The sequence below is a fragment of the Trachurus japonicus genome, chromosome 5, assembly GCF_045865225.1.
Source record: "Trachurus japonicus isolate A0001 chromosome 5, Traja_1.0".
NCBI lineage: Eukaryota > Metazoa > Chordata > Actinopteri > Carangiformes > Carangidae > Trachurus > Trachurus japonicus.
This window is the reverse complement of record NC_140911.1, coordinates 10,550,923-10,577,437: the sequence shown is the minus strand read 5'-3', so window position 1 is coordinate 10,577,437 and position 26,515 is coordinate 10,550,923. Positions and strand designations below refer to the sequence as shown.

Below are 26,515 nucleotides of genomic sequence, written 5' to 3'. Positions count from 1 at the left end.
GCGCTCGATGCATCTGCTTTGTGAAACTTAATATTTATATGTCTATATATATATTTTTGGGTGCACATGGTCATGCCTATAGGTGTTTGTCGCTGTGTTTTATCAGCGCTGGTAAGTCTTGGTGTCTCTCTTTAGCTTTTATGAGTGCAGAATAGTACCGAGTTGCACTTCTCGGCTTGCCCAGCCGGCCGCCAAGGTAAACACGTCAGTAAGCCCCAGCAGCCTCAGCTCTGTGTAATGTTAGCTTTGGGTCTGGCTCGCGCACATTGCCCGAGTTAACGCTAAGGCTCCTGACTGCGCCCAGGACTTAGCATGAGCTCTAACACCAACACCATAAGCCCCCACCACCTAATTAAAACAAAGTCATTTTCCACCACGACCCACATTTTCATCTGTGACTCCTCAGCCGCGCCAGAATCTCAGTCGAAGGTACAATGTGACAGTGTTGAACGCACAACCTACAAAGTCCTCGTCTTCGGCTAGATTCACTTACTGAGAGGATTTCTGATGGATCTGTTCCCCTCTCTTAATTTTTGCTTCTCAGAAATGAAGCCTCCACTGTGTTGAACCAGAACCCAGAGAAAGCTTTTAGTTGTGCTCGTGTGTGTCATCTCAGTTTACAGCTTTCTGTGTTCCCTTTATTTACCAGAGCAGTTTTGCTGAAGGTGGCCTTTTCAGTGGATTTTACTAGAGCTTATTGAGATAGAAGCAGCTTGAATCGATGTTGCTGTCTGTGACGGCGATTATTGGATGCCAAGCGTCAGAGTCAGCACATCAGTCCGTTGGGGAGACGTGTTTAGGCAAAATGTATGTAGAATGTAGAGCGTATTGATCCAGAGGCTTAGAACGGATCTCATTTCTCTATTTGTCTTGTGTCCAATTTGTCCATTTCTTGATTTGCTCTCAAGCTGCAAATCTTGACTCCAGTGTTTCTAACATTTTGCTTCTTCTCTCTCTCTCTCTCTCTCTCTCTCTCTTTCATGATCATGGCTTTCTTGCTGTTGCTTCATGATGATGATGATGCCTCTTCTTCCATCACTCCTTCTTCCATCAGGTAAGAAAAGTAGTCCCTTTTTAATTTGCATTTTATCTGCAAGAGGATTGTTCTACAGCAAGATCTCCCATCTCTTCACCCACCTGCCATGTCAGGAATAAAAATGTGGAATTTCCATTTTTCCACAAATTGTAGACCGGAGAGTGGAGGAAGTCATGAGGATGAGGAATGAGGCAGATATTTCCGCACTGCTGTCTGTTCAGTGGGGGTTTACAATAATATTTGAACAGTAGATGACTGTGTCTGTCTACATACCAGAAGCCCGACAATGGTGATAATACAGTGATACAACAAGGGGCTACTGAGAGGTGAACAGGTGCAGTCTTCACTGTCACACACATATAAAAACACTGAGGTGGAAGCCAGATGGAATTTTTTTTTTTTCCTCGTGAAAATGACGACATCTTTTTCCCCTCACCCCCATTTAACGGCCCACAATCCCCTGAGCCCTGAGCGCTCACCGCAACCCAGCTCGCTGTGTCACTGTTACTGACGTTTAGTACATTTTCCATTCTGCTCCTCTGATCTCCCAAAAAATCCAGAGCCACAGTAAGGACCCGGCTTTCACAGCTCACCAAAGGGACTGTGGATAAATGTAACGTGAAGCGGCGGCACGATAAAGCTCACAGCGGGTGGTCGTCTGAAGGAAAAGAGCAGTTTTGCAAAGCAATTTTCACTCATTTTAACTCAGATATGTGTCTTGTGGACACATTTCCTAAGTGCATGGAAGACTACAGTGAGCCACCTGTCACATCTACCCGTAGACGGGGATAGAGCTGTTATCCTAACATCTGCTAAGCACTTCAGTTGAAGGCATATATACATTTCCATGCTTATTACTGTAGGTTGATAGAGATCTCAGTGGGAGGATTCAACCACGCTGTTGGCTGTGCTTCGCCGCAGCACAGAATCCACAGGTGACAGAACAGTCAAATGTTCGAGGCCATTTCTTATGCAACCCAGTAAAAAGGGAAAAATCGATACCATTGATCGTTGTGATCCAGTGTGGTCAGCAGAGTGAAATTGAAATGAATAACGAAAAGAGTGATGAAAAGTGTACCAAGAGTTTTGCAGGTGAAGAAGTGAGTCCATACTCAGAGTTGCTCAAGTTTGGGTCAAACCACGTCACACTCTGATTGTGTAGGGTCTCAGTAACCTGTGCAGTTGCTTGGGTGGTCTCTTCTATTTGGTGACTTTGGCTAAATGAGAGCTGGTGGAGCTTGTGTGCATATATATGTGTGCACGTGTGTGTGTGTGTGTGTGTGTGTGTGTGTGTGTGTGTGTGTGGAGGGCGTTCCTGTCCACTCAGCACATTCCCACCAGGGGTGGTGGGGGCACATCTGTGGCACACTCCCTGCCCTGGCTCCCCGCCAGGCCTCCATGCCTTCATCCTGCCCTCACTCCCTCCTTTTCTCCTTCCCCTCTTTTTGTGTGTCCCTCCTTTTTTTGTGGCTCTTGGTGCTGCCTGTATGTTCTCCTCTCCATCCCTTTTCTGTTTTGTTCTCTTCCAGAACTCATCCCATCATCCTCTATCCTGCAGTTTATGTGAAATGTTCCTCCCTTCCCTGTCAGCCTCACCTGCCTCTGTCCACCTCCAACTGAGCTCTAGAGCCTCATCACATGTCCATAGGCCCCAGTTTGTGGTAACAGGAAAATCAGACCTGATACTTTCTTAAAGGGATAGTTCAACATTTTGGCAAATTGGCCCATTGCCATAATCCCTATAGTTTTAAGAGATAATAACGGAACATTACAAGACAGAGTTGTTTTAGAGGTAAATTCATGCAAAACTGCTGATGCGTGTTCCCGTCGGGGGCAGTTTTTCAGCAAGCAGTCTCTGCATTTGCCTCGAAAAGAACTCGTAATGGTCCATTATTATCTCATAGCGTGGTGAACATGCAGGTCACAACTTGTCCACGAGAGCGTTTTGGAGTTGTTGGATTGTGTATTTGATGAGTTCGATGAGGGAAACCAAGAAATCCCATTAGTCTCCGTAGCGTAGCTCTGAGCAGCTCACGGCTCTGCTCTGCCGTTCTAAAAATAGCCTGCACCGACAATTAAAGGTAACAAACCTACTCCTAAAACTATATGGCAATGGGCCAATTTGCCAAAATGTTGAACTATCCCTTTAAGTTGCATGCCTTACTGTGGTTGTCATTTATTAGATATCTAGAATCACTCCTCCTTTTGACTACAGATGGATGTCTTATAAAAGAAAATGCTGCCTTGTGGTTCAGCGTTTCAGAGTTTGTGTACATTTGCATGGCCATGTTCAGTCACATGATTAGTACAATGTGAGCTGAGGACAGTGATTATTGACTGCCGGGTTCCTATCCAGCTGATCCCCTGTCTGTCTGTCCCTCTGCCTGGCTTGAGCGTCGGCCGGCCTTACTCCACACTCGGCTTCATCCTCCTCTTTGGCTGGCATTCTCCCACGGCTCGGTGACACACTGCTCTGTGCTCCTCTCTGCTTTCACCAGGCTGAGTCGGGCAGATGTGCCCTCCTCCCCAGCATACATAAAATTAATGTTACTACTTTCGTGGTGGTCACATTACCAGTTATCCAATTATTAGACTCCTTTGTGCTGATTTTCTGCAAAATACAGACAAAAGTCACACTTACTTAATAAGAAAGCAGAAGGAGTTTGTATGAGGGGTGGGTATCAACTAAATGAGCAGCATATACTTCCAAAAATATTGAACTATTCCTTTAAATGAAAATGAAAACAGAGCTTCCACATTGGACTTTGAATTATGTAATGATTTTGTGTTTCCCCAGCATCAGTCACACACACACTCAAAGCAGATGTTTGCTTTCTTAGGAAGCACTGCTTTGCATGCTGTGACACAGTCAAAGCAGAGAGGGAGGTGTGTCTGTCCGTCAGTGTGTCGTCACCACCCCCGTGGATTAAGGCTGCAAACTGGCGGCCTAGTCCATCAGACCTGGGCCCACTCCAACCTGAGCCGCTGCTGTAATACTCTGCTGTTTGAGGGAGTGATGATGTGTGTGCGTGTTTGCATGCATGCAAGCAGATTCTGCACATTTGTGTGTGAACGAGCGTGTTCACTCGCAACAACTTCATCAGAGCGAACTTAACAACCCAGTTAGACACAATATTCTCGCCCTCCAACTCTCTAACGCGTACGAAGCTCTTCCCATGGTTCACTGGGCTTCATCTGGCTCATCATGCTATGGTGGAGGGACACCGTGGTTAACTATAGCCTACATTTACAACGTGTGCTCCTGTTCGCAGGCACACTCACACACACAGCACATAGCATGGTACACACATCCAGCCTTATATAGACATATGCACTTGCAAAGCATGAATGTAAAGATAGAAGCCTACGATGTGGAGTAATTGATGCATGAAATCCTCTCTTTGTAGAAACTCAGGCTGTTTTCAGGCTCATCGTATGTGTGTGTCTTTCTGTGCAAAATGATTTGTGGGTCTCTCAGTGCATGCAGCTTATTCATAGATCTGATGTATTTGGTTCTTCTTTTGGATTAAACTGATAACTCTTTGCATTAGATTCATTTCATTGATTCATTCATGCCACTTTGCTTTTAACATGTGTGACAATGAGTTTTTGTTGATGCTATGTATGTGCATCCCTCATACTCATCTGCCCCTGCTGGTAGTAAGTTAGTGCTACAATTATTTTTACTCTGTTTATGTATGTGTGTTGTGTGTGCGTGCGTGTGTGTGTGTGCGCCTCCATGTCTGGCCTGGAGTCAGCTGTTAAGGGATGCAGCGCTGGATGAGTGTTGCCTGATGCTGACCCAGAAACGGCTGTAGACGTAACCAGTGGTGACTGCTGCCCCATTAGCCCACAACCCTGAAACACACACACAGCTTCTGTAATGTGTACGTGCCGATATAGATTTCAATAGGCTCTTTGCGTTTTGTTTACTTTTATTCAACTTTCACTGTGTGTGTGTGTGTCAGTGTGGCGTCCTGATATAACATCATGACTGTGGATTAAAGATCAACACACACACACACACATATACACAGGGCTGGTGATGAGTATAGTGGTTACTCCATTTTCTGGTCATTTTGTTCCGACAGTCAAGAGGAAATGATGCACACACTCAAGTGTTTTCTTCCCCTTATCTCTGTTTATGTTGGTTTCTTGTGTAGGTGTGTGGTTGTGTGTGCGTGCGTGTGTGTGTTCTCATTCGGTTACTAAAATTAGATCAGTGAGCAGATGTAGTGTGTTTGAGTGTCCTTTTCGTATGCATGTGTTGCCAAATGTATTCATCCGCATGAGCACGGCTGCATGTCTGTATTTGTGCGTTCACACATCTTGAACGCGTCTTGAGTCAGCAGTGTGACAGGGTGACGGGGGCAGGAAAGTGGGTCAGTCATGCCTCTCAAGGCATGAGCGAGCCGGATGGAGTGATGGATGGATGGATGGATGGATGGATGGATGGATGGATGGATGGATGGATGGATGGATGGATTGAAGATGATGACTAGAGGTGGATGTTGACAGCTGAAGGGTGTGGCTGAGGAAAGGAAATAAGAATTTAAGGATGGAAAAGGGGGTTAATTTAGGGATTACATAAGAAGAGAAGTAGACAGGATGAGAGAGAGAGAGAGAAAAGAAATGAGAGGGAGAAAACAGACCTTGAGATGAAAATCAGAGGACAATAAAAAAAAGGGGGAAGTACTGGAATGTAAATTAGTCAGCCACATAGATAACAAACACACAAGGCAGAGGAAATTTTCAGCCTCATTTTAAATCTGGCATGAAGCTTCACAATATAAACTCATAATGAATATGACTCACTCTCACTCTCTCACTCAAGACAAATAATGAACTAAATGTGAAAATATAATTTGAACACTTTTTGATCACTAATGCTTTTCATTTCAAGCCTTTTTCACCCATTCACACGGCACCTTTTCTAAACCTTCAGCTGACAATTTGACATTTGACCTGGAGGAGCTGATCATTCTGATCAGTGGATGTACCCTCCTGTACCACTACACCACCTTCTGTGCAATATCCAAAGCAGTCAGTTCAATTCAATTCAATTTTATTCAAACAACTTTATTAATCCCACAAGGGGCAATTAGTTTTGAGCGGCAGGTTGTCGTGGTTCATATATAGCCTACATGGCCCACCATAAATAGTCAATACAACACGTCAGACAACAACCTGGAGCTTAGAATGGATAATAAATAGAATATAAGTGTTATGTGTATTGCAGTGAATCACAACAGAGGTTATCATAGGCCACTTGAGCAGGACTACACTGACCAATTATAATATTATTTACAGAGACCCAACATTCCCCCCATGAGCAAGCGCTTGGTCACAGCGGCGAGGTAAACAAAGCAGAAACCTTGAGCCGGACCCAGCTCGTGGTGGGTGGAGGTTTGACTCGACCTGTTGGTTTTAAAGAGAGACAGTGAGCTCTATGAAATGAAGACCAGAATAGGAATAAAGATACCACTCACAGGGACCAGCAAATTCATCATTAGAAGTGCAGATACACACAGTGTCCCCTCACGCTTAATGATCCTGAGTGACATGTGCCCCCTGGTGGCAGAGTTAATGAGCTTGCCCTGCGTCCTGAGGTGAGGCCGACTGTGACGGCCCCTTCCCCCCAATGTGTCCAGTCCAGGAGATCTGTGATGAAGACATGGAGACCCAACAACTGTTTCATACAGTCAGTCAGTCAAGTATGAACACACTTAGACTGGACTTCCCTCATCTGCCCCTCATTTACCTCCTGCCTTTGATTCTTTCTTTCTTTCTACTTTGTTTTACCTCTTGAAGCCCTGTTCAGGCTCCACCCGATGGCTTTTAACATCTGTATATCAACCAGATTGAATTTCTCCATCTTTCCTCCTGTTGTTTATGTTATTTCCTCCTCCTCCTCCTCCTCCTTCAACCTCTCCTGCCCTCCCTCCCTCCCTGCCTGTGACCAGTGGTTGGTCTGTCAGTGTTGTGTTCACCCACTGTGGGCCTGGGGTGACTTAGCACACTGCTTCTGATTACACCCCAGCAGTTGCCCATTTATCTTGCCGTGAAATGGAATAAGGGTGGAGAGAGGCCAGAAGATATTATGGTAATACATCTCACTACTGCAAAGGCCTAATAAACCAAGAAATTTTCAGCTTAGTCATACATTTACAAGAGTCAATCTTGAGCTTTTATTTGTAGCTTTGGTGGTAATTAGCTGATGGTGTTTGCTTGATTTTTATTTTAGTGGGACATTGTTACTTTTGGATTGTGTTGTTTCACTGCCTTAATACAGATGGACATATTTCTCTGGGGTCTTAGTCCCTGAGTTTCTGTAGGTGGCGCCTGTGTATCTGAGCATCTTGCCTGTGAATTTTACTGAGAGAGACTCAGTTTCTAAAATAAGAACATGACATTCAGATTTATAAGTCATAATTATGGGAAAGAACGATTTCACAGTTTATACATGTGAATATCATTAGTATTTTTTTTATCACAAGGAATATTTCTCAACCTGCAAAAACAGTTTGTGCCTCTGGTAGAGGCAGAAACCCTGTGGTTGTCAATACGGGTTGTGTCAGATTGGGTGTGAAACATCCAGATTTACAAACTGGTGATGTAGAGTGTGGAACAAGAGGACATGTGTCAGGTTTTTGGGGTCTGATGAAAGACAGTATTAGAATTTGAAATGTAAGATCCTGTGTTTTTGGAGTCCGACCCATACTTGAGGCTAAAATGAAATTTTAATGACATACACATGACATATAAAAGGATGGAATTGCCCTTTAAGACAAGAACATTGTGATGATGTCAAAGCATTTTCTGTGGCGCTTGTGGGTTTTTAATCAGGTTCTTTCCTTCCATATGTCAGCGGGTTGCTTGCTCTTTCATATATTTTATTTTCACATATTTTTTAAGAGGCAAATAGAATTTGGCAAAATTATGTTTCAGTTTGTTGGGAATTGCAGGGGTTGCTGTTATAACAGTTGGACAATTAGTGTTAGAAGGAGGACTTTGCTGCTTTCGTAGCTTGTTCATATTGGAATGATTCAGTATTTTCCATAAACCATTAATTAAATAGAGTATTGAATTATTCTGTTTTCATTCGATGCTTTAATCACATTTATAAAGAAAAGCAGCCTCATGAAAAGACTTGTTTTTTAAAGTCTGGTCCTTTTTGCTGTCTTCAAAAACACTTTGGCTGCTTGAACATGAAAAGCACTTTGCTAAATGACATTTGAAATGTGTGAAGGTTTGAGCTGAGCAGTGTCTGCATCACATTTCTCACCCACTGTAAACACATCACTTTCTGGTCACATGAGCCTTCGGAGAGTCCGTCTTCATACAAATTCTTGACATCCTCCACTTCTCCGTTGCTCTTCCCCTCTTCCATTCTATCTTTCTGACAATCTCGTGCTCCCGTTCGCAGCCTCTCCTTGTACAAAAGTGCTGATCTGCCCTCTTAGCCGGGGGACCTGTTTTAAATCTCTGAGCCAATCAGCTGGCCTGTCACTGGAGACTAATACTCCCATTGGTCTTGAAATGCCGCCTGTCAATGAGGAGAGACCATGATGGAGAGGTAATTACTTCCAAAATACTTGTGTCCCACTGGCTTATGCATCAGTCAATCAATAATCACATCATTAGCTGGGCTGATCCTGGCCTGAGAGAAAAGTTTGCATCAAGGAAACCTCTAATTTATTGGTTTATGTTAATGATGTTCACTTTGTTTTTTTGTGTTATGTGAAGATGCAGCAGCTGAATGTGAATGACTTCAGGAAGCTTTATTTATACCCTTTGTCTTTCACATTTTAGGCCTTTAGGTTTTAGCAGTAAAGGCCACATCTGCTGTTCTATAATACCTGTTGACAATAAATGCAAAGCCATCGCGCGTGTCACCGGATGATGGATTTTCTCATTCACATGCCTCTCAGGAGGGGAGCGGCAGTCATGGAGGCTCATACTGTATATAGGTATCATCACAAGAATATTAATAACAGAACGTACAGTGGTGTGTTTAGCACTCACATAAATCATGATGCAGGCTCTGTATTGCTGTTTATAGCTCCTGAGTCCTTGGCTGGCACGTGCCGATGTTGGTCTAATTGGACAAGTGCTCGCGTTGTGTAAATAATGGCCTCTAAAAAAGAAAGAGAAATACAATATATCTCACACACACAGATATGGTTTCATAAAAAGTCACACGTATGTTGCTGTGCTCCTCTCAATCCACCGTCAGATTGCAGCCGGGAAATTGACGCCTCTACTGCGGCCCCTTGTACTGTACGTGTTGAAATGAATCCTCTGAGGATTTCTTCTTCCCAGTGTGGAGGACGACGATCAATGAAAGCAATCTGGAACATTGCAAACAGGCGAGCAGCTTCAGGACATACAACCATATAGACAGGGCTGGAAATGCATCAGAGATTTAACCCTGGCTGCGTTGGATCTGGTGTTTTTCTATCTTGACTCAACAAAGAGCAGATGCCAGAGGATAAAAATTAGTTTTTGTCGTTCCATAGTAGTACTGACTCGACTCCACCTGGTCCTGTGCTGTGTGCTTTTCCACTGCCTTAACTACACATTGAATCATACAGTAGTGATTGCCACTGTGCCTTGAGTTTTGAGACTCACACATTATCTGCAGCTTTTGGGAATTTATAATTTGAAGCTATTGAAATGGTAGAACAGTGAATCCTCCTGGTATTTCTTCTGTGTTTTTGTGGATAACAACTTCTGAAGCAACTCTTGGAATCATTTCAGTTCAAGCTCCAATTCATGTTTGATCATGTTGAGTTTATGATACGACTAGTAGAGCTTATGGATCATAGACAGCATTGGTGTTGTTTTTGCTGCATTGGGGAAATCTCCTTCTCCTTCAGAGAAAAATAGATGGCTCATGCCATGAAAGCCATTTCCACATACACATTTCATTATCTGAGTGCATTTCCTCCTTAATTTAGAGCTTCACTGCCTCATATGGGCAGTGATTGGAAAGGCGTTTGTCCCTGCCACAAGAGGCCAGGAGAAAGCGCCCTTCATTCACATGTGTATTAGCATAAATGTGTCTGGTTTTTTTTTTAGTATCCACATTACAGCTGATTCAAGGCCACCAGAAATTCTACAGCTCTGTACATGAATTATCATGTAAACCTGATTTCTGGAGAAGTTCTCAGAACCTTTCACCGTATAGCCTTTCAGCCACAGAATAATTTAACCTAATGCATGTAAAATGCATTCACTGTTCATCTTTTTAGTCTTCGCTTTATGGGATATTTTACTGCATTGTTAGAAATTGTGTGCTTGATATTATTTATTGTCTCATAGGTCCTACCTACAATGCACTGTATGAACTGATGGCGGCATTCATACAGAGACTATAAAGAATTTGACAACTATGATGAGGCCTCATTGTCTAATTCTGATAGTTAGGTGTTGCCTTTGTTTTTGTAATGCCCTGTTAGTCCAGAGGGGGGCAGCAGACTATGCCTGGCTGTAACCATCAACACCTTCAGTACAGACAGTGCTCATCTGGCAGCTGTTGCTATGGATACAGAGCCCGGCCATTGCTGTGATGCAAGCCACATTTAATAGAGGAACATAGGGGGTAGTGTCGAGCTCAGAGATAGGGATGCACACACACACGCACACACACCTATCTGCTCTGTGAATAGGAAAGACTGAACCCCTTCACATTTCTGCAGTACAGTTTTGGATCTTACTGCCCAGAGTGAGTTTTTGCAACAGTCTCGATCAAGGAAAACCATTCTTGCCATCTACTATTTCTTCTAGATGCAACCTTCAGCTGGCTGCACTGAATCTGCACCTAATTTGCGTGATAGTGAATCGGATTCCTAATCACTGATCAAGGGTCAGATAGAGCTCTTTCTCTCTCCCCTCCGATCACCTCCTAATCATTATGACATATGGTTAAGCTCCGATAAGTGTTGATGAAAATGTTAACTGCACGTTGTTGCTGCTGAATGCCGCTCGAATCAATTAAATGGTGATTAGCCCTTATTATCTGATTAACTAGAGCCACGGATGGACTGTGCTCGCTTAAGAGTTGATCACTTAAGACATGACTTTGGACAACCTGTGTGTGTCTCATTGCTAAATTTAACTTGAAGTAGGTCAGATTTGAATGGCACAAATCCATTTGACTTTAAAGCCCAATTTCTTTACTATGTCCCACTTTGGAGAAACTAAATTTAACAATAAACAGCCCTATGAAAGAAGGTTTTTAGTTCTAATAATAGCCCCTGCCTGAGAAATGTGTCCCTTGATGTTAAAAAGACTATTGAAGAGGGGAGGGGGGGGTGGAGTTATGTTACCTTGTAAGCCAGACTGTTTGTGTATTCTACATCGATTCAACATTCAGTGCCCAGCCAGACATGGTGATACTGCCAAATCTGACTTGGCTACATGTAAAACAGGCTGGCACCCTGGCATATGACTGTGTTCTCTGCTTTGTTACTTAGACTGTTGCTTTGTTTTGAGAGGGTGATCGTATTGCCCATTGCCCAGAGCATCACTTAGAAGCTTCTGTTGAAGACCTTATCTAATAGGGGTTTTTATTTCTGGACGTGCCATGAATTGTTATTATAACCAATGCTACCTGTTGTTAGAGGTCTGCACAGAACGCTGAATAAGGGGACTTTTATTTGCTGTCTCAATTTTAGCTGAACAACAATGAAAGTCTAGAGCCAGGTTAGTTTGTTAGTCTGGTCTCTTTATTGTCTGTGCACCCCCATTAAACTTTAAAAAAAATGTGTAGAACATTATGCTTTGTGTAAATATGCTGTACTTTTTTTTAAGTATATATTTTTGGATAGTATAGTAGAGAGACAGGAAATGGTGCAGCAGAGAGAGGGGGGATGACATGCATTAAAGGGCCACCCAATGTGGGATTCGAACCCGAGCTGACTGCAGCGAAGACACAGGTAGCCTCTGTATATGGGGCGCCTGCTCTACCAACTGCGCTACACAACGCCCCAAATATACTGTACTTTTAAAGTCACTGCAGTCTCCAAAAGTCTTGTGTCGCTGGTGCTTTGCAGTGAATTCCTTGCAGTAGCCCCTCCCCCTCCCATAGCCACGGTGGGTTGCCTCCACCCAGTCGCCCAGCTTTTTGGCTTCACCATCAAACTTTTTTTTCAACATGTTTAGTGGACAAGAGCTGCTTGAGGCATGCTGATGTTTAGCAGCTAAAATCTAAGTTTTATGTATCAATATGCAAACATTTGCTACCATTAAACACTACATATGTTGTAGGGTGATTGGGAAGTCATTTGTTTTGCAGGTAGGAATGGACCGACAGACATTGTCATCTCTTAAATCAAACAAACTGGCATAGCTAAAGTTTGGAAATGGAAAGTCTAGAATGAATTGAGCTTCTCTCCTGTGTGAACATGGAATAAAATTGTACATAATGATATTTTCCATATAAGTCTGGAACAGTAACCACTCATGTGAATGCTGCATTGGAACCAAACATACACTGTATAAACTTCCATTACAGAGCTGCCTGTAATGTAATGTAATTTAATGTAATCAAGCATAAGTCAGTATTGAATTTGGCCTGAGCCTCAGGTATCTTTCAACTGGATTGATGAGTAAGATTAATTTAAGGAACAGTCAGGCCATACAGAGATATTGGTGTAGCATAAACATAGCTTCAGCTCACGCAAGCAGCCAGGGCCCTCCACTATGTAATGACATCGCTCATCTGGAGCGTGAAGGAGCCGAACAAGGCGACGACTCCTGCCATCTCCAAGTCAGCAGAAATCGGTCAAACCTTTCCTTTCCTACTACGGTGGCCCAGTGAGCAGCGAGGATCCAGTTTCAGTGAAGTTTGGTTTTTCCATGCTGTGAATACAGATGTCAACTGCCAGCGGAGGGTCTGGCTGGTGCCATGTCTGGCTCTGCATGTCTGAGCAAGGCCTTGGCTGGCTGATCAGAGCTGAGGGGTGCAGGAGTGGGCTCAATGGGAGATGCCTGGAAAGTAGTGGGGCTTTTCACATTTCAGCTTTGTCTAAAACTCTTTTGATGTTTTGTCTGGCTTACTCTGATGTTCTCTTTTTGTGCGACAGACTCTGCCTCTTTCTCCCTCTCTCACTCTTTCTCTCTCCTCTCTCTCTCTCTCTTGCATAAACCCCTTCACCCCCACTTCCCTTCTGTCACGGATTGCGTGTCTCCTTCCCAAAAATCTTGCTTGTTTTAGGGGGCTTATGGAAAATCTATAACAGGTGGGCTGTGTTTGAAGGATATGTCTTTTCTAATTATCTGTTTGCAGAGGGATTTGTGTGGGTGGCCGCTGGGCCAAATGTTCTTCAAACCCAGCCCTGCTGCCTGCCTGCCTGGTATCTGCTGCCCATGAATCAATTGAAATCAACTAATTGGTTAATGAATGAATGAAACCCGGTCAGACACCTGGCCCTGTCTCAAAAATGCATGACTGGATATTTTGAATAACTATTATTGTATGTTTTAGATTGATTGAGTCGGTCCAGATCTTTAGGATCAGTGTTTTTTCTTTTTGCCATCTGAGCTAGCATCATTATACACACAGTACCAAAACAGAGCAAGGTAACATTAATGGGTTTAGTTAATGGGCTTATGGTGTTAAGATACTCAGCACTGGTTTGAAGGGGCCTTAAAGGCTTAAACAGAGGTGAGTCGTGATCTTTCTGACCTTTCTTGTGCATAAGATGAATGACAGATTGCTGGTTGTGCATTCACAGAATATCGCTCTCTAAGATAACTGTGTTTGTGCTATGGTTGGACCAATCGAGACTTGATTTGCAGCCAACCAAAAGACTAAAATCTACACACTGTGGCTCCACTTAAGGAGAGTGGTTTCAGAGTAGTCTGCTGTTGTTTTAACTCGTGGATGGGGAAAGAGAAAAGGAGAAAGAAAATGTGGTGGAATGGTATTTGACCTCAGACCAGCAACAACACATTATGTTGGGGAACCACAAAATGAGTTAACTCCTGGAGCTCATGTGTACTCTGGGTCCAGCCAGCACTTAAGTACAGGTCAATCAAAAGAACTGTGTTCTTATGCATTTTAAAAAAGGGGTCAAGAATTTAGATTATGACAGTGTGGGAGCAAGAGGAAACAGCAAATGCCCACATACTTAAACTGCCTCCCGTGGCTGACCCAAAGACAGAATCATCGACATAATCCACATATTTCGAAAAGGATGAGTTAAAAGGATAAGCTGTCCTTTTAATGTCAGTCATTCATTGGTCCCCAACCTTGTTTATGTGAGTAGTGGACACTCAGGTTCCACGCTTTCAGATGCTGTGTTATACAATTACAGTTAATGCAACCTATACACCAGGTGGTGATTAGTAGACGGTATGATATTCCATAGCAGCACATCATGATTGCAAAGTGTCAGTGCTTATTACTGGATCATCACCTTTTCATCATTTGTCTTTGAAGGGTGTGTGTTGATTTTCATTCACTCTTCGTTAAAACGACAAAGAGTAAGAGGAGGTATGTTGGTAAATGTTTTCCACTCCCAGATTTCCAGAAGTCCTGAACTCAGAAAGGGTCACATGGTCAGTTGAGGGATCTGCTAGCGAGGAATGCTCATTGCTCTCCAGTAATTGGTGTGTAGCAGAGCACATCAGGGTGTGTATTAGGCTCTCTGTTGGCCTGAGCGTTGGCTTGTGACCTGTTGTGAGGATTACAACGCAGTGATATGTCTAGATGGGACGGGGCCAGGAGCAGAGTTTCTTCCCAGGAAGAGCTTAGGCAGCAGGGAGAAGACTCAACCTCTCTGCTCAGACTGTTGACTAAACTGCCACGCTCACTAGCAGCCGTGAGGCTTGTTATTATCGTTCATCAATTATCCACGATCAAAGCATCTAATTAATCACTTAGAATTTCAAGGGTCTGGATTCACAAAGACTCTGATGAACCCTGAGAGGGAAACTTAAAACATCCGTTTCTGATGTCTCTTTTATCCTTTCTTTTTTTTAATTTTCTAAAATAAAGAACTGAATTCAAACATTTAAATACATATTGTGTGATCTGACATTTCAGAACAATATTTTTTCTTGTTCCAGATTTTTACATGGGTTTCATATTAACATTTTGTTATTTCAGTGTATGTCTGACGGCTGCAAACCCACACTTTGACAATCTGAGGAGCATCAGCGTGACCATAATTCAGTGTTAGCATTCCACACTCTTGTCACACATGACAGACAAAATTTTGGGTCACACATTAAAACAAAGAGCAGTCCTATCATTGTCTGTGGGATGTGTCTGTTGTGTTTCAATTATGTATTTTTTATCATATGAACCGACAATTATTCTGCCAACCGTACAGAATGCTCCTCTGTACTATGCTAGCAATCTCAATCATCTTATTAAACACACACACACACAAACACGCACATGCACATACAGACGCACACACACATACACACAGTTTCCATGGAAACAGGATCCAGGGCCTTTTATGACTGGTTGTTTGCCCAAGACAACCGAAAATGGTCTCAGCAGCAAAGCAAAGATGGGAGATAAATGGTTTGTGTAATAAATAATGGGACATGTTTCTATTATAGAATGTGATAAGATGTTTATTGTTGCCTGGAGGAGTGTTGTTATTTAATTTAGACCGAGCCATTGTCATATTAATTAGGTAAATGATCAATTTTCCTTCCTTTTTTGTGTGACAGCAGACAGGATGCGTTTCATATCTCTGCTCTGTTACTCATGTCATCAGTCTTGTTTAGTGCTGTGCTTCCACATGCATGTAGCTAGTGTGGACAGTCACTGTAGTGGCCACACACATACACACACACACGCACATACTCGGACACTTTCCAGCCGCGCTGCCCTTCAGTAGCCTAATGTGTGTCTGAGGTCCAGATGGCGTAGCAGTAGGAGGGCTGATTTGCGGTGCTAGCCAGAGCGCTAGCAGTCTCAGAATTGGCTAGCCCTGGCTGGCTGGAGAGGGAGAGCCTGCAGCCAGTTACCCCTCTAAGTGACAATGGCAAGTGTACAATTCACAGCTATGCACTCGGCATCGAGCTTTGCCGTGGTTGCAGGGTAAACTTGTGTTTTTCTTTTTTGCGGGAGCCAAACAGTGTGACTATTTGACACTCCACTGTGAATGATAACAACCAGGGCCTCTTGTGTTGTTCTTGTGTCTGCTGCTAACCTTCAGTAGTTTGATGCAGTTACCACATGTTTTCCTCTTTTTTGTGTGCACAATGACAGGAAGCAAGCTTAACAAGGACCTGAAGCATTATCTGAGCCAGCGCTTCCAGAAGTCGTCGCCTGACCACGAACTGCAGCAGACCATCCGAGACAACCTCTACCGCCACGCCGTGCCTTGTGAGTCCACGACCGCGTTAACACCTCGCTCTGCCGTTTCCTCTGTCTCCTCACATTCCTCCTGCCCTGTCTTCTTCGTGTCCTCACATTTATATGAGCTTTTTTCTTCCAAATCCTCTTAATGCTTTGTTTTTATGAGTAAACACACATACACGTTGCTGTAACTCAAAACACTGACATTTAATGTGAGCGTCCAGATAAAAGAGACAAGTAAAAAAAAAACTTGGGTTGGGTCAGTGTGAGTCGCTGTCTTCGCTGCAGGCATGATCAATTTTAGATCCACAGACACTTTGTATGGTTATCCAATTAAGCCTCATATTATCAGTCTAATCTACTCATGGCTCCAGTTGCCTTTTGACCAACGTTGGCCTATCAGGACTAACCTCACAGCTGATCTTTTGTTTCACTAATACAACTCCATACTAAAATTGACTTTTCTACCGGCCCCTAAGCTGACAACAAGCAGTGAGCTCATGTAAAATTAGCCAACCCTTCATCACCTATTTATCTGTTCAGTCAGCACAGTGTGTGCTTTTACTGATATGGTCTGTTCATTGAGAGGAAAAGTTGGTGACATAGTGAGAAGGCCAGTATTATCTCATGATTATCTAATGTCCACAGGATCAATAGCACCAATAATTAGACGCCGCGGCCTCATCCTCATCACCCTGTAGCACTAACTGGTTTCTCTTCTCCCAGACCTGGCTGTGTAATAGAGGCTTGTGTCGTTGACATTTTCTTTCCCAAACTGTCGGTATGGCAAAGATCTAAAAGACATTTGTTTGTTTTTTTTGATGCTGCATATCTCCCTCATAACTGCTGCTCCTTCAAAAATGGAAGTACATATTTGAAATGTTGTAGTCTGCCCTGCTGTGAAAAACAGACCCTGAAGAATGAAGGATGTGGAGTGTTAACATTAGCACCACAATAAGTGAGTCCTTCTGTGGGGGAAGCAGATAAAACACCTAGAAAGACAGTTCTACTGATGAATTATGCTGCATGTTGCCAGTTTGCATACAACTGTGACATTAACTGAATTGACCAATGAGAGTCAGTCATCTTCGTTAAAGGGATAGTTCAACATTTTGGCAAATTGGCCCATTGCCATAATTGCTATAGTCATAGCAGTAGGTTCGTTACCTTTAATTATAGGTGTAAGCTATTTTTAGTACAGCGGAGCGCAGCAGCTGGCTGCTCAGAGCTACGCTATGGAGGCTAACGGAATTTCTTGGTTTCCCTCATTAAACTCATCAAATTCAACATCCCAAAACTCCACAGCGCTTTTGTAGACAAGTTGTGACCTGCACAACCACCACGCTATGAGATAATGAAGGAACGATACGAAACGGAGCCGTTTTCGAGGTAAATTCATACAAAACCGCTGATGCGCGTTGCGTTCAGGGACAGTTTTTCAGCAAGCAGTCTCCGTATTTACCCTGTATTTACCTCGAAAACGGCTCTGTTTCGTATCGTTCCGTCATTATCTCATAGCGTGGTGGTTGTGCAGGTCACAACTTGTCTACAAAAGCGCTGTGGAGTTTTGGGATGTTGAATTTGATGAGTTTAATGAGGGAAACCAAGAAATTCCGTTAGCCTCCATAGTGTAGCTCTGAGCAGCCAGCTGCTGCGCTCCGCCGTACTGAAAATAGCTTACACCTACAATTAAAGGTAATGAACCTACTGCTATGACTATAGCGATTATGGCAATGGGCCAATTTGCCAAAATGTTGAACTATCCCTTTAAAATAATTTCCTACTGACACTGGACATCACATGTCCCACAGTAGGAAATAGTAGACTTTGCAGAAAATTTAGTTTTTTTTTTTGTTTGGTGTTAATTTTTGACTTGAAAGAGGCACTCATTTCCCCCATGCGTTTTCCTTAATGGTTCTCATCCGTTGTTTTGTTTCAATTAGTTTATTCATGGCCCTCTCACGCAAATTACTCCCTGTATGCAGGAGGCTTGTTTAACCGCCTTTATCTGCATTACCTCCACTGCCATATGTCAGCCAGACACTGGTGCAGGGTGGGGGTCTGGCCATAATGACCATTTTAATCACTGAGTGGTCAGTGGCGCACCAGTAAAAAAAAAAAAAAAATGCTGGTGTTATTAGCAGTAAACAAAGCATGAAGGTGTTCCCCAGACCATACGTTTTATAGGACTGTAAAGTTTTGTTGTCATGCACTTGTAGAGGAGCACGAGGCTCTCACTGGAATATTAAATTTACAATCCTTTGCCATAGTTTAATTTTTTTCTCCCTTTTTTTATTACGATAGCACATGTTACAGTGAGTACAGTCCATGAATAAACAGCCCCATGTGTCCTTCACACTAACAGAATAATAAAACAAGAATCACACGACAGCAGTTGTATATCACAGCAGTTACATTCATGTACTCAAAGTGTATCTGTTTGCTTGGACTGCTTTTGATTGTGGGAGGTCAGTGTGTGTCCATGTTGACGTATGTCCAAAGGTTGTTAGAAGCACTGTCCAAGCGTATGTGTACTGTAGGTGTAGGTGTGATTAATGCACAGCAAGCAGGTGGAGAAACAGATGGAGAAGTGTCCGTGTGGGTGCTGGAGCTTCTCCTGCCTCTGAAGGAGGGCATAATGGTGACTGAGGTTAGCAACATTTCTGCACATTCTTGCGCCGTCTCATAGTTCCCATGTGCACCGGCCCAAGATGACTGACCTGATCTCTTCTGCTTGTATTTTGTAGTTTACATTAGTCGCTGCTCCCAGGAAATGGACATATGCTTGCACCTTCATCCAGTAACAGAAGCTTCTGCCCTTCTGCTTATTCACCTTCACTGTTGACAAACTAACTCTCAGCCATTCAAACTCAAGAACCGCAACTTTAAATAATGTTGCATACTCACATAAGTGCTGTGTGACAAAATTTCCCCTGCTTTAAGCAGTGCAGGTGGAGACTGACTGATACACATTTTTTACCATAGGGCTCACAGCTTACCTGAGCTGTGAGCTTTAACTGCCGAGACCATTCAGTAGGACAAAGCTGCACAAACTGTACGTACTCGACTCAGCTGATGCTGATACCAGCTCTTGTTCATACTCACTGCATCCAGTGCTTCTCAAACACGCTGAGCTACAGTCCATGCAGAAGAGGCTGCTTAGGAGCTTCAAGGTTCTTCAGATGTACCAAAGTGCCAGATTACTCCTGATTAATTAGTTTTTCATTTATTTTAATGTGTCTAGCATTTGTTTTTTCATTTCTGTTACTGATTAACATCCACTAGATTGGCTACAAGCATCTTATGTTTGTGTTGGATGTAGATGTCTGCTCCCCAGTAAAAAAAACGAAACAACCGGAAACAACTCTTTGTCTGAGATGAATCCAATTCCAGTTTGTTTTTCTAAAGATTAGATGAGTGCAATGAGCGATTTGTCATAATGATGGAAAGCGTATCATCTGTTTATCAAAATGAAAATAGGTCTGTTTTACTGCTGTCATGGAGCAGCAGTTGTAGAGCTGAGAAAATCTATTAAATGTATTGTTTTTCACATTTGCGATTTTCCCATATTCAAGTGTTTCAATCCTATGGCATTAATATAGCCATCTGTGTGGTGTTGGAATGGATATATTCCCTATGTGCTACAGTTATTGCTACTGCCAACAACACTGTGCCGGCCAGGGGAGGGCGTAGATGCCATGTGTTGACTCTTAACACGACAGATCATGTATGTTCCACCTGCCCTGATGTTTCGGGCCGCCTTCACATCGGTGCCCTGAACAACTAGTCAGAAGGGAAGCAATAAGTGCCTGATCCCTCATTGGCACCGTCTATGATCACTGCCAACTGTGTTTGCTGGGGTGGCGTGCTGTTTTCCTCACACTGTCGTAGTGAGTGAATGTTTGCTCTGTGCCAGACGTGCACACCATTAACCACCATGTATCACCATTCCAATATAGTATCTGCAAAACCGAAAGCCATGATATTATTTTCATGCTGAGAAGCAGTTTTTAAACTCGAAATCAAGTTCATCTTTGGCTTGTTTCACATACACAGTCAGCATACTCATTGACATTCAATGGAGTTGGATTTTCTTCTTTTTTTTAAATAGAACAGATGCAAAATATTACCGTCTCATGCAGCTCTGCCCATTCATTAAAATTTGCAAATTTTATGAAATACATTCTGAACATAAACCAACCCACGTCCCCACAACCCTGTTTAAAAAAAAAAAATTGAAGCCACAGGACTCCCACCCTCCCCCATCTGCTAAGGCGTCCGTCGGCTTCCCTTGTGGTCACCCCATCGTCACGTTCAGCATTCCCAATCTCCCATTATCCCCGCGCCAACCCTCCACCCCCCACCCCCCTCTCTATCCCACTCTCATTCCTGAACCCCCCAACTCATGACACCGCTGCCTCCCGTCCTCCCGCTGCCACTGCTGCTGCTCCCTTTCTCCATCTGTATCGCGCCTCCTCCTCTCCTCATTTTTCCGGAGCAGTAGCAAGAGGAGGAAGAAGAAGGAGAAGAGAGGATTTCTGTGTTTGGTGTATACCTGATGTAAAGCTCGGCATTCTGTGCCTGCGAGCCTTGAAAAAAAAAGGGGGCTGTGGTCTCTCCTGCATCAAGGCAAGTATTAGCACAGTGTCGTCTGCCGTGGCTGTTGTGATGATGCTGATGACTTGGTCTTCACCTCTCAAATAAGCAAGATTTGAGGAGGCTCGTGTGTTCATGTGCGCGCGTGAGTGTGTGTGTGTGATGAATTGCGAGGCTAGCAGCACAGACGATTGGACGACCTGTATATAGGCTAAGAGGACGGCTCAGAGGGAGGTGGGGGCTGAAGCCGCGGGGCTGGAGATGGGGGTGGGGTGGAGTTTGGGTGTGGGAGGGAGGGGGGGGGGGGCAAGAAGGGGGGGATGGGCGGAGAGGAGGAGAGAGAGAGAGAGAGCGGATGGAGAGATGCAAAATCACTCTCACACACTCCAATCAATGCCGGCTATAGCTAGCCAGCCAAGCTAACATAAACATATGTGCACATGTGAGTTGTGGTTGTGTGACAGTTCACTGTGTGGTCCGATATGTGTGTGTGTCAGCCTGGCGGTGTGTCTACAGTATGTCAGCAGTCATCCTGCCGCTGGGTTTGGCGAGTTCCAGATTACATCTACAGATGCAATCACACTGTGTCACCTGAACAAAAGCAGTGCTCTCACTGTGACAATGACTGTGCCTTTCCTAAAAAGCAAAGGGCTGCACATCAAGAAAGACAACAACAATGGCAAAAGGAAGGTTTAGGAGTGAATCGTCTACACTCTGTAGCGTCGCTGACTGACATGTGACGTATGTCAGTCAAATTCTATGTGTCTGACGTGTATTACATAAGGGATTCAGTTTTTGTCAAGGCTAGATGAAGGTTTGGAAACGACAAATCCTTCCTGTTCTACCAGTTCTTAGTTGAATTACACGATCACAAAAGATTGCTTTGCTCCACTGTGCAGCCACAGCTGGATACAACTTGTGTTTTAAAGCTGTGTATAGTCGTAGTTATGAAATTCATTTACTGAGTGTTTGTTAAGCTGAGTGGACACTGTAAAGGGAAGAAGACACGATTGGTAATAAAAATCCTATTAGTTTCATTCAGTAATGTTGTTTGGACCTGTTTTCCTCCATAAATGGTTGAACATTCTTACCACATAATACAATCAGAAAGAAATTCTATTCTATATGAAAGAATTCTGTTTTGCTTTGGAAATAAACTTGTTTGCTACTCTTGTATGATCTCTACTCTGAAGCTGAATCATAGCTGTTTTACGCTTTTGTAGTGGTCTTCATGATAAGATAAGCACCTCTGCTTCATTCTTTGCACAGAAATGAGAATGGTATCCATCTTCTCATCTCAAGCTTTGTGAGAGAGTGCTATGAAAAAAAAGCTATATAATTTCCTGCATGTTGGGTTATTCTCTGAATAGTAATATATTGTGGTTTTGAATGGGGTTTGTTTTTTCTGCCCTCAGTGTGAATGTTTCTTCACAGCCACACCCACATCAGTTCGATTACCTTTGGAGCAGCAGCTCCCTCCCTGCTGCAGGTAGATCAGACAGGTTTTGAAGGAAACAATAGGAGCTGAATTGATGCTGGTGGGCAAGTTTTTTTTTTTTATGAGCAGAAGTCAAAGGAATGTTGTCAGACAGAGAGTGAGTGATGGGAGGAGTCGTCCCCCCACCTCCAGATACATAGCCCCCAACTGCCCCATCCACACACTGATGTGGGTGTTTTCTATGCACACACTCAATCACTGACACTCATAGACATGACAGGTGGAGGCAAAAGGGGTAAGTTACGTCTTTGCAGCAGTACAGGCAGTATGGGCTGTTTTGTTTCTGAATGCTGAGGCTTATTTGTGCCGCTCTGTGACCAAGTCTGTTTTGACATATGGGAAATTTCCATTTTTGGATGTGGCAGCTCAAACCGTTTCCTAGTCTGCTCAAGGAGTTTGCAGATAATGATGCCTTTAAGTTCGCAAAGGCTCTGTTAACTAAGTATGATGTCACATTGAATGTCTATAGAATATACTGTATGTTACATCCCAATCTGTATGGCAATTGAGATCACAATACTGTGAATTTACCTCTAAAACAGCTCAGTCTCGTAACGTTCCGTTATTATCTCATAGCGTGGTGAATGTGCAGGTCACAACTTGTCCACGAGAGCGTTTTGGAGTTTTTGGATTGTGTATTTGATGAGTTTGATGAGGGAAACCAAGAAATCCCATTAGCCTCCGTAGCATAGCTCTGAGTAGCCTACCGCTCCGCTCCGCCGTTCTAAAAATACGTCACACCAACAAATAAAGGTAACAAACCTACTGCTATGACTAATAGGGATTATGGCAATGGGCCAATTTGCCAAAATGTTGAACTATCCCTTTAAACTATTGTCATACAATAGCCCTGCAATAAATCCAAGCTTTCGGAAGGTCGTTATGTTTGTTGTCCAGTATTGTGCGCTTTGAATGTTTCATTTACTGTCACCTTTATGAATGACGTGGATAGAGTACTTTCAATGTCAGCTCAACTTGTAACTAAAGGTTATTATAAAAGTCTGGCTGAACTGCTGCTATAACTTTCAGTTGAGGCCTGTGTGTGTGTGTGTTTGTGTGTGTGTGTGTGTGTGTGAGAGAGAGTGTGTGTGTGTGTGTGTGTGTTAAGATGCTGGAAAAAGCTTTTAAAAGGAAGCAGGTACGCTGCAGATATTGAAACCTTAAAGCAACAGGATGTCACTGCAACTTTTGAATGGAGCTGTGTCCAAGTAAGCACCATTCAAATAAACTACACACTGTAGAAAACTAGTGTGCTGTTGTGGGAGTTAGTGTGTTGTATTAGAAGGCACAGTAACATGTTTTGGCCAAGTGAAATGATAGAAGTATTCTGTTGTACACAATGTGTGTTTACACTGTGGCTTTGTAAAGCTCAGAGTAGACCTTGGACTACTGACAAAGAGAAGCCAACATCTTGTCCAAAGAATTTACAGTAGATATTTGAGTTTTGTGGCATCATGTTTCCAGAGACATCTCATCTTTGTTCACCCTTATTTTTTAAAACCTATTCCCGCTGTGTGTTGCTCTTTTATTTCCTTTGTGTATCTTATAGTGGAACAATAGTGTCCGTCAACACACACTCAGAAACGAGAAAAGAGAATTTGGTATGCATAATTACATCTTTGGATATTCTTAACTCTGCGCTTTGTGCATTTTCAATGTGACTACCAGCATAGTGTTATAGGTTTATGGTGTGGATTTGGGATTCATTTAAGGGGTGTCTGAGATTGAATGGCACATGTCACGACCTTTGACCCACCCCTCTTTTTTACATCTTCTCACTGCTGTTCCCAACCCCCTCCTCTGACCATAGAGAAGAAAAGACCTGTCCTACACAAGCAGAGCTGCCTTTTTACACCGTGCCAGTTTCATTCAGTTGTTTTTTTTTTGGTCTTATTCGCATTTTCCATGTTGAAGCTTGGATTTTGTTGGAATGATTTGCCCCATTTGGGTGTTTGTCCATATTTTGCTGTGCTTCAAGTTTAAACTCATTCACACGGCCGTATAGCCTCCCCCTGCCCAGCTCTTGCCCAGCTCCCATTGTTTTTTCAAAGTTCTTCCCCTGACTTGTGTCCTCTTTATGTTGTTGGTCAAGGATGACTTGTTAAATGCTCCGAGCATGTGTATCAGTTTGTGTGTGTGTGTGTGAGGACATCAGTGTCGGGGGGGAAGAGAGAAGAAACAGAGGTGTAGGGGCGAAAGGAAGGAAAAAAACTGATGGGTTCTGTGAAAGAATAGGGGTGAACAACCTAGAGAAGGGAAGGGAGTGAAACAGAGAGAGGGAGAGAGAGAGAGCGAGCGAGAGGGGGAGGTGGGCGGGTGCATGTGGGTGCCTGTGAGATGGGAGACAGCGGGGCTCAGTCAGCGAGAGAGAGAGAGAGAGACAGACAGAAGCCCAGCATTGGTGTGTGTGTGTGTGTGGGTATGAGACGGAGCGCATTATAAGCCAATGTGTGGATGCTGCTTAGCTTTAGCTGCCATTAGCTTAGCATCACAAAGCCAAAGCTGGATAGAGGACAGACGCATGGGAGGAGGAAGGGGAGGGTGAAGAGGAGAAGGAACTGTAAATCTGCACTGGTTTTTCTTCAACTCATTCACACCTGATTGGATTTTTTACCCTCTGTCTCCTGTCGACGTGGTGTTGTTCTGTGGACTGTAGGGGGAAAAGGAGAAGAAGCCCCCCCTCACAGTGCTCCCTGACTGAGGTATTTTTTTTTTTGTTTGTTTCTGTGTGTGTGTTTTAATTTGGAGAAAGGGGGGACGCTGCATGAGAGAAGGTTTTTTTTGCCGTGATTTAATGGTTGGGGGTTGGGGATGGAGAGAGATGGAGAGGCAGGCGGCGAGGATGGCTGTGCATCAGGCGGAAGGCATCAGGAGCGGAGCGAGGGAGACGGGGAGGCACATCGCTGGCAGTAATGGAGGCTGATGTGTTGTGGTCAAAAGGAAGCTGTGTGTGTCTGTGTCTGTCTGTCTCAGGTATACGTGCGTCTCTGTGTGTGTGTGCGTGGATGCATGTGTTTGTCTGTGCCCCGCTTTGATGCCCGTGTGTGGGCGCCAAGTGTCACTTCCTCTGTGTGTATGTGGCTACAGTGTGTTGTATGTGTGCGTTTTCTGGTGGAGGCACTCCAGCTCTGCGATGGCTGTGTTAAGGCTGTGTGATCTGTTGACATGCTTGATCATATTGGAAGCCATTACCTCCAGCTGCAAGCTGCCGTCTGCCTGTTTGTCTGTCTGGAGCTTCCAGGATGCTAAGGTTAGCAGCTCTACCTCTCCTTCATCCTTCCTCCTTTTTCTTTTTTCTTTCTCTCCCTTCCTCTTTCTCTCTTTTATCAATCCTTCTTGTGTCTGGATGACCCCCCCCCCCCTCTCTCCTCCTCCTCCTTCTCCTGCCACCCCCAATCTGTGTCCCTCCATCCCCGCTCCCTCCCCGCCCCTTTAAATGGATCGTTTTAAAGCCTTTCTTTTCCATTTCCATGTTGCTGTAGGTAGAGGCTAGCCCATGGTGCTTTTTTTCTGGGTTGAATAAAAAAGACAAAGGCTGGCTGTGAGTGTGTGCGGGGGGGCTTTTTCAGGCTGATTTCTGGCTGATTTAGCTTCACACTGCACTACTGGCCCTTCAGGTTTTTTTGTTTCTTATTCTAATATCTCTCTTTTCCCTCATCCCTTCCCCCGGTCCTCAGATGCCCACCCCTCACACACACACACACACACATAGACACACATATGCACACCACACTTTCTTCTGTATGGGAATTAGATAGAGTTGAAGGCATTGCTTGTGAAGAAAATAAAAATGAAGCACGTCACAGGTCCAGAGAAAGGCCTGTTTTGATCTCATTGTAGTCCGGCTCGTGTGTGTGTGCTGACTCTTCATTGCAAGCCTCTTTCAGCCACTCAGAGCAGTAACACCCCCCCCCCAACTCAAAACACATCTCTAATGATAGGCGTCTGTGCCAATCTCTAAAAAGCCATAACAGAAAACTGCCCCGTTGAAATTAAAATCCCTGTCACTAACACATGCTGAGGACTCGGCTGATTTTTTTTTAGGGTTTGAATAATC

The 26,515-nt window shown here is 43.7% G+C and overlaps 1 protein-coding gene across 21 annotated transcripts in view; it reads left to right on the top strand.

Moving 5' to 3' along the window:
- Positions 1-26,515, top strand: part of magi1b (membrane associated guanylate kinase, WW and PDZ domain containing 1b) — a 134,367-nt gene that overhangs the window by 40,338 nt on the left and 67,514 nt on the right. For 20 of the 21 annotated variants that reach the window (XR_015035832.1, XR_015035833.1, XM_085776139.1 and 17 more), the window contains exon 2: positions 16,275-16,391. Coding sequence is in view for 16 of the 21 variants with exons in the window: in XM_085776139.1 (XP_085632265.1) it covers positions 16,275-16,391 (117 nt within the window). In the remaining 5 variants the exon portion in view is untranslated. Of the gene's footprint in view, positions 1-16,274; positions 16,392-24,814; positions 25,161-26,515 lie in introns of those variants that run through there. The other variant, XM_085776141.1, reaches the window with a different exon arrangement.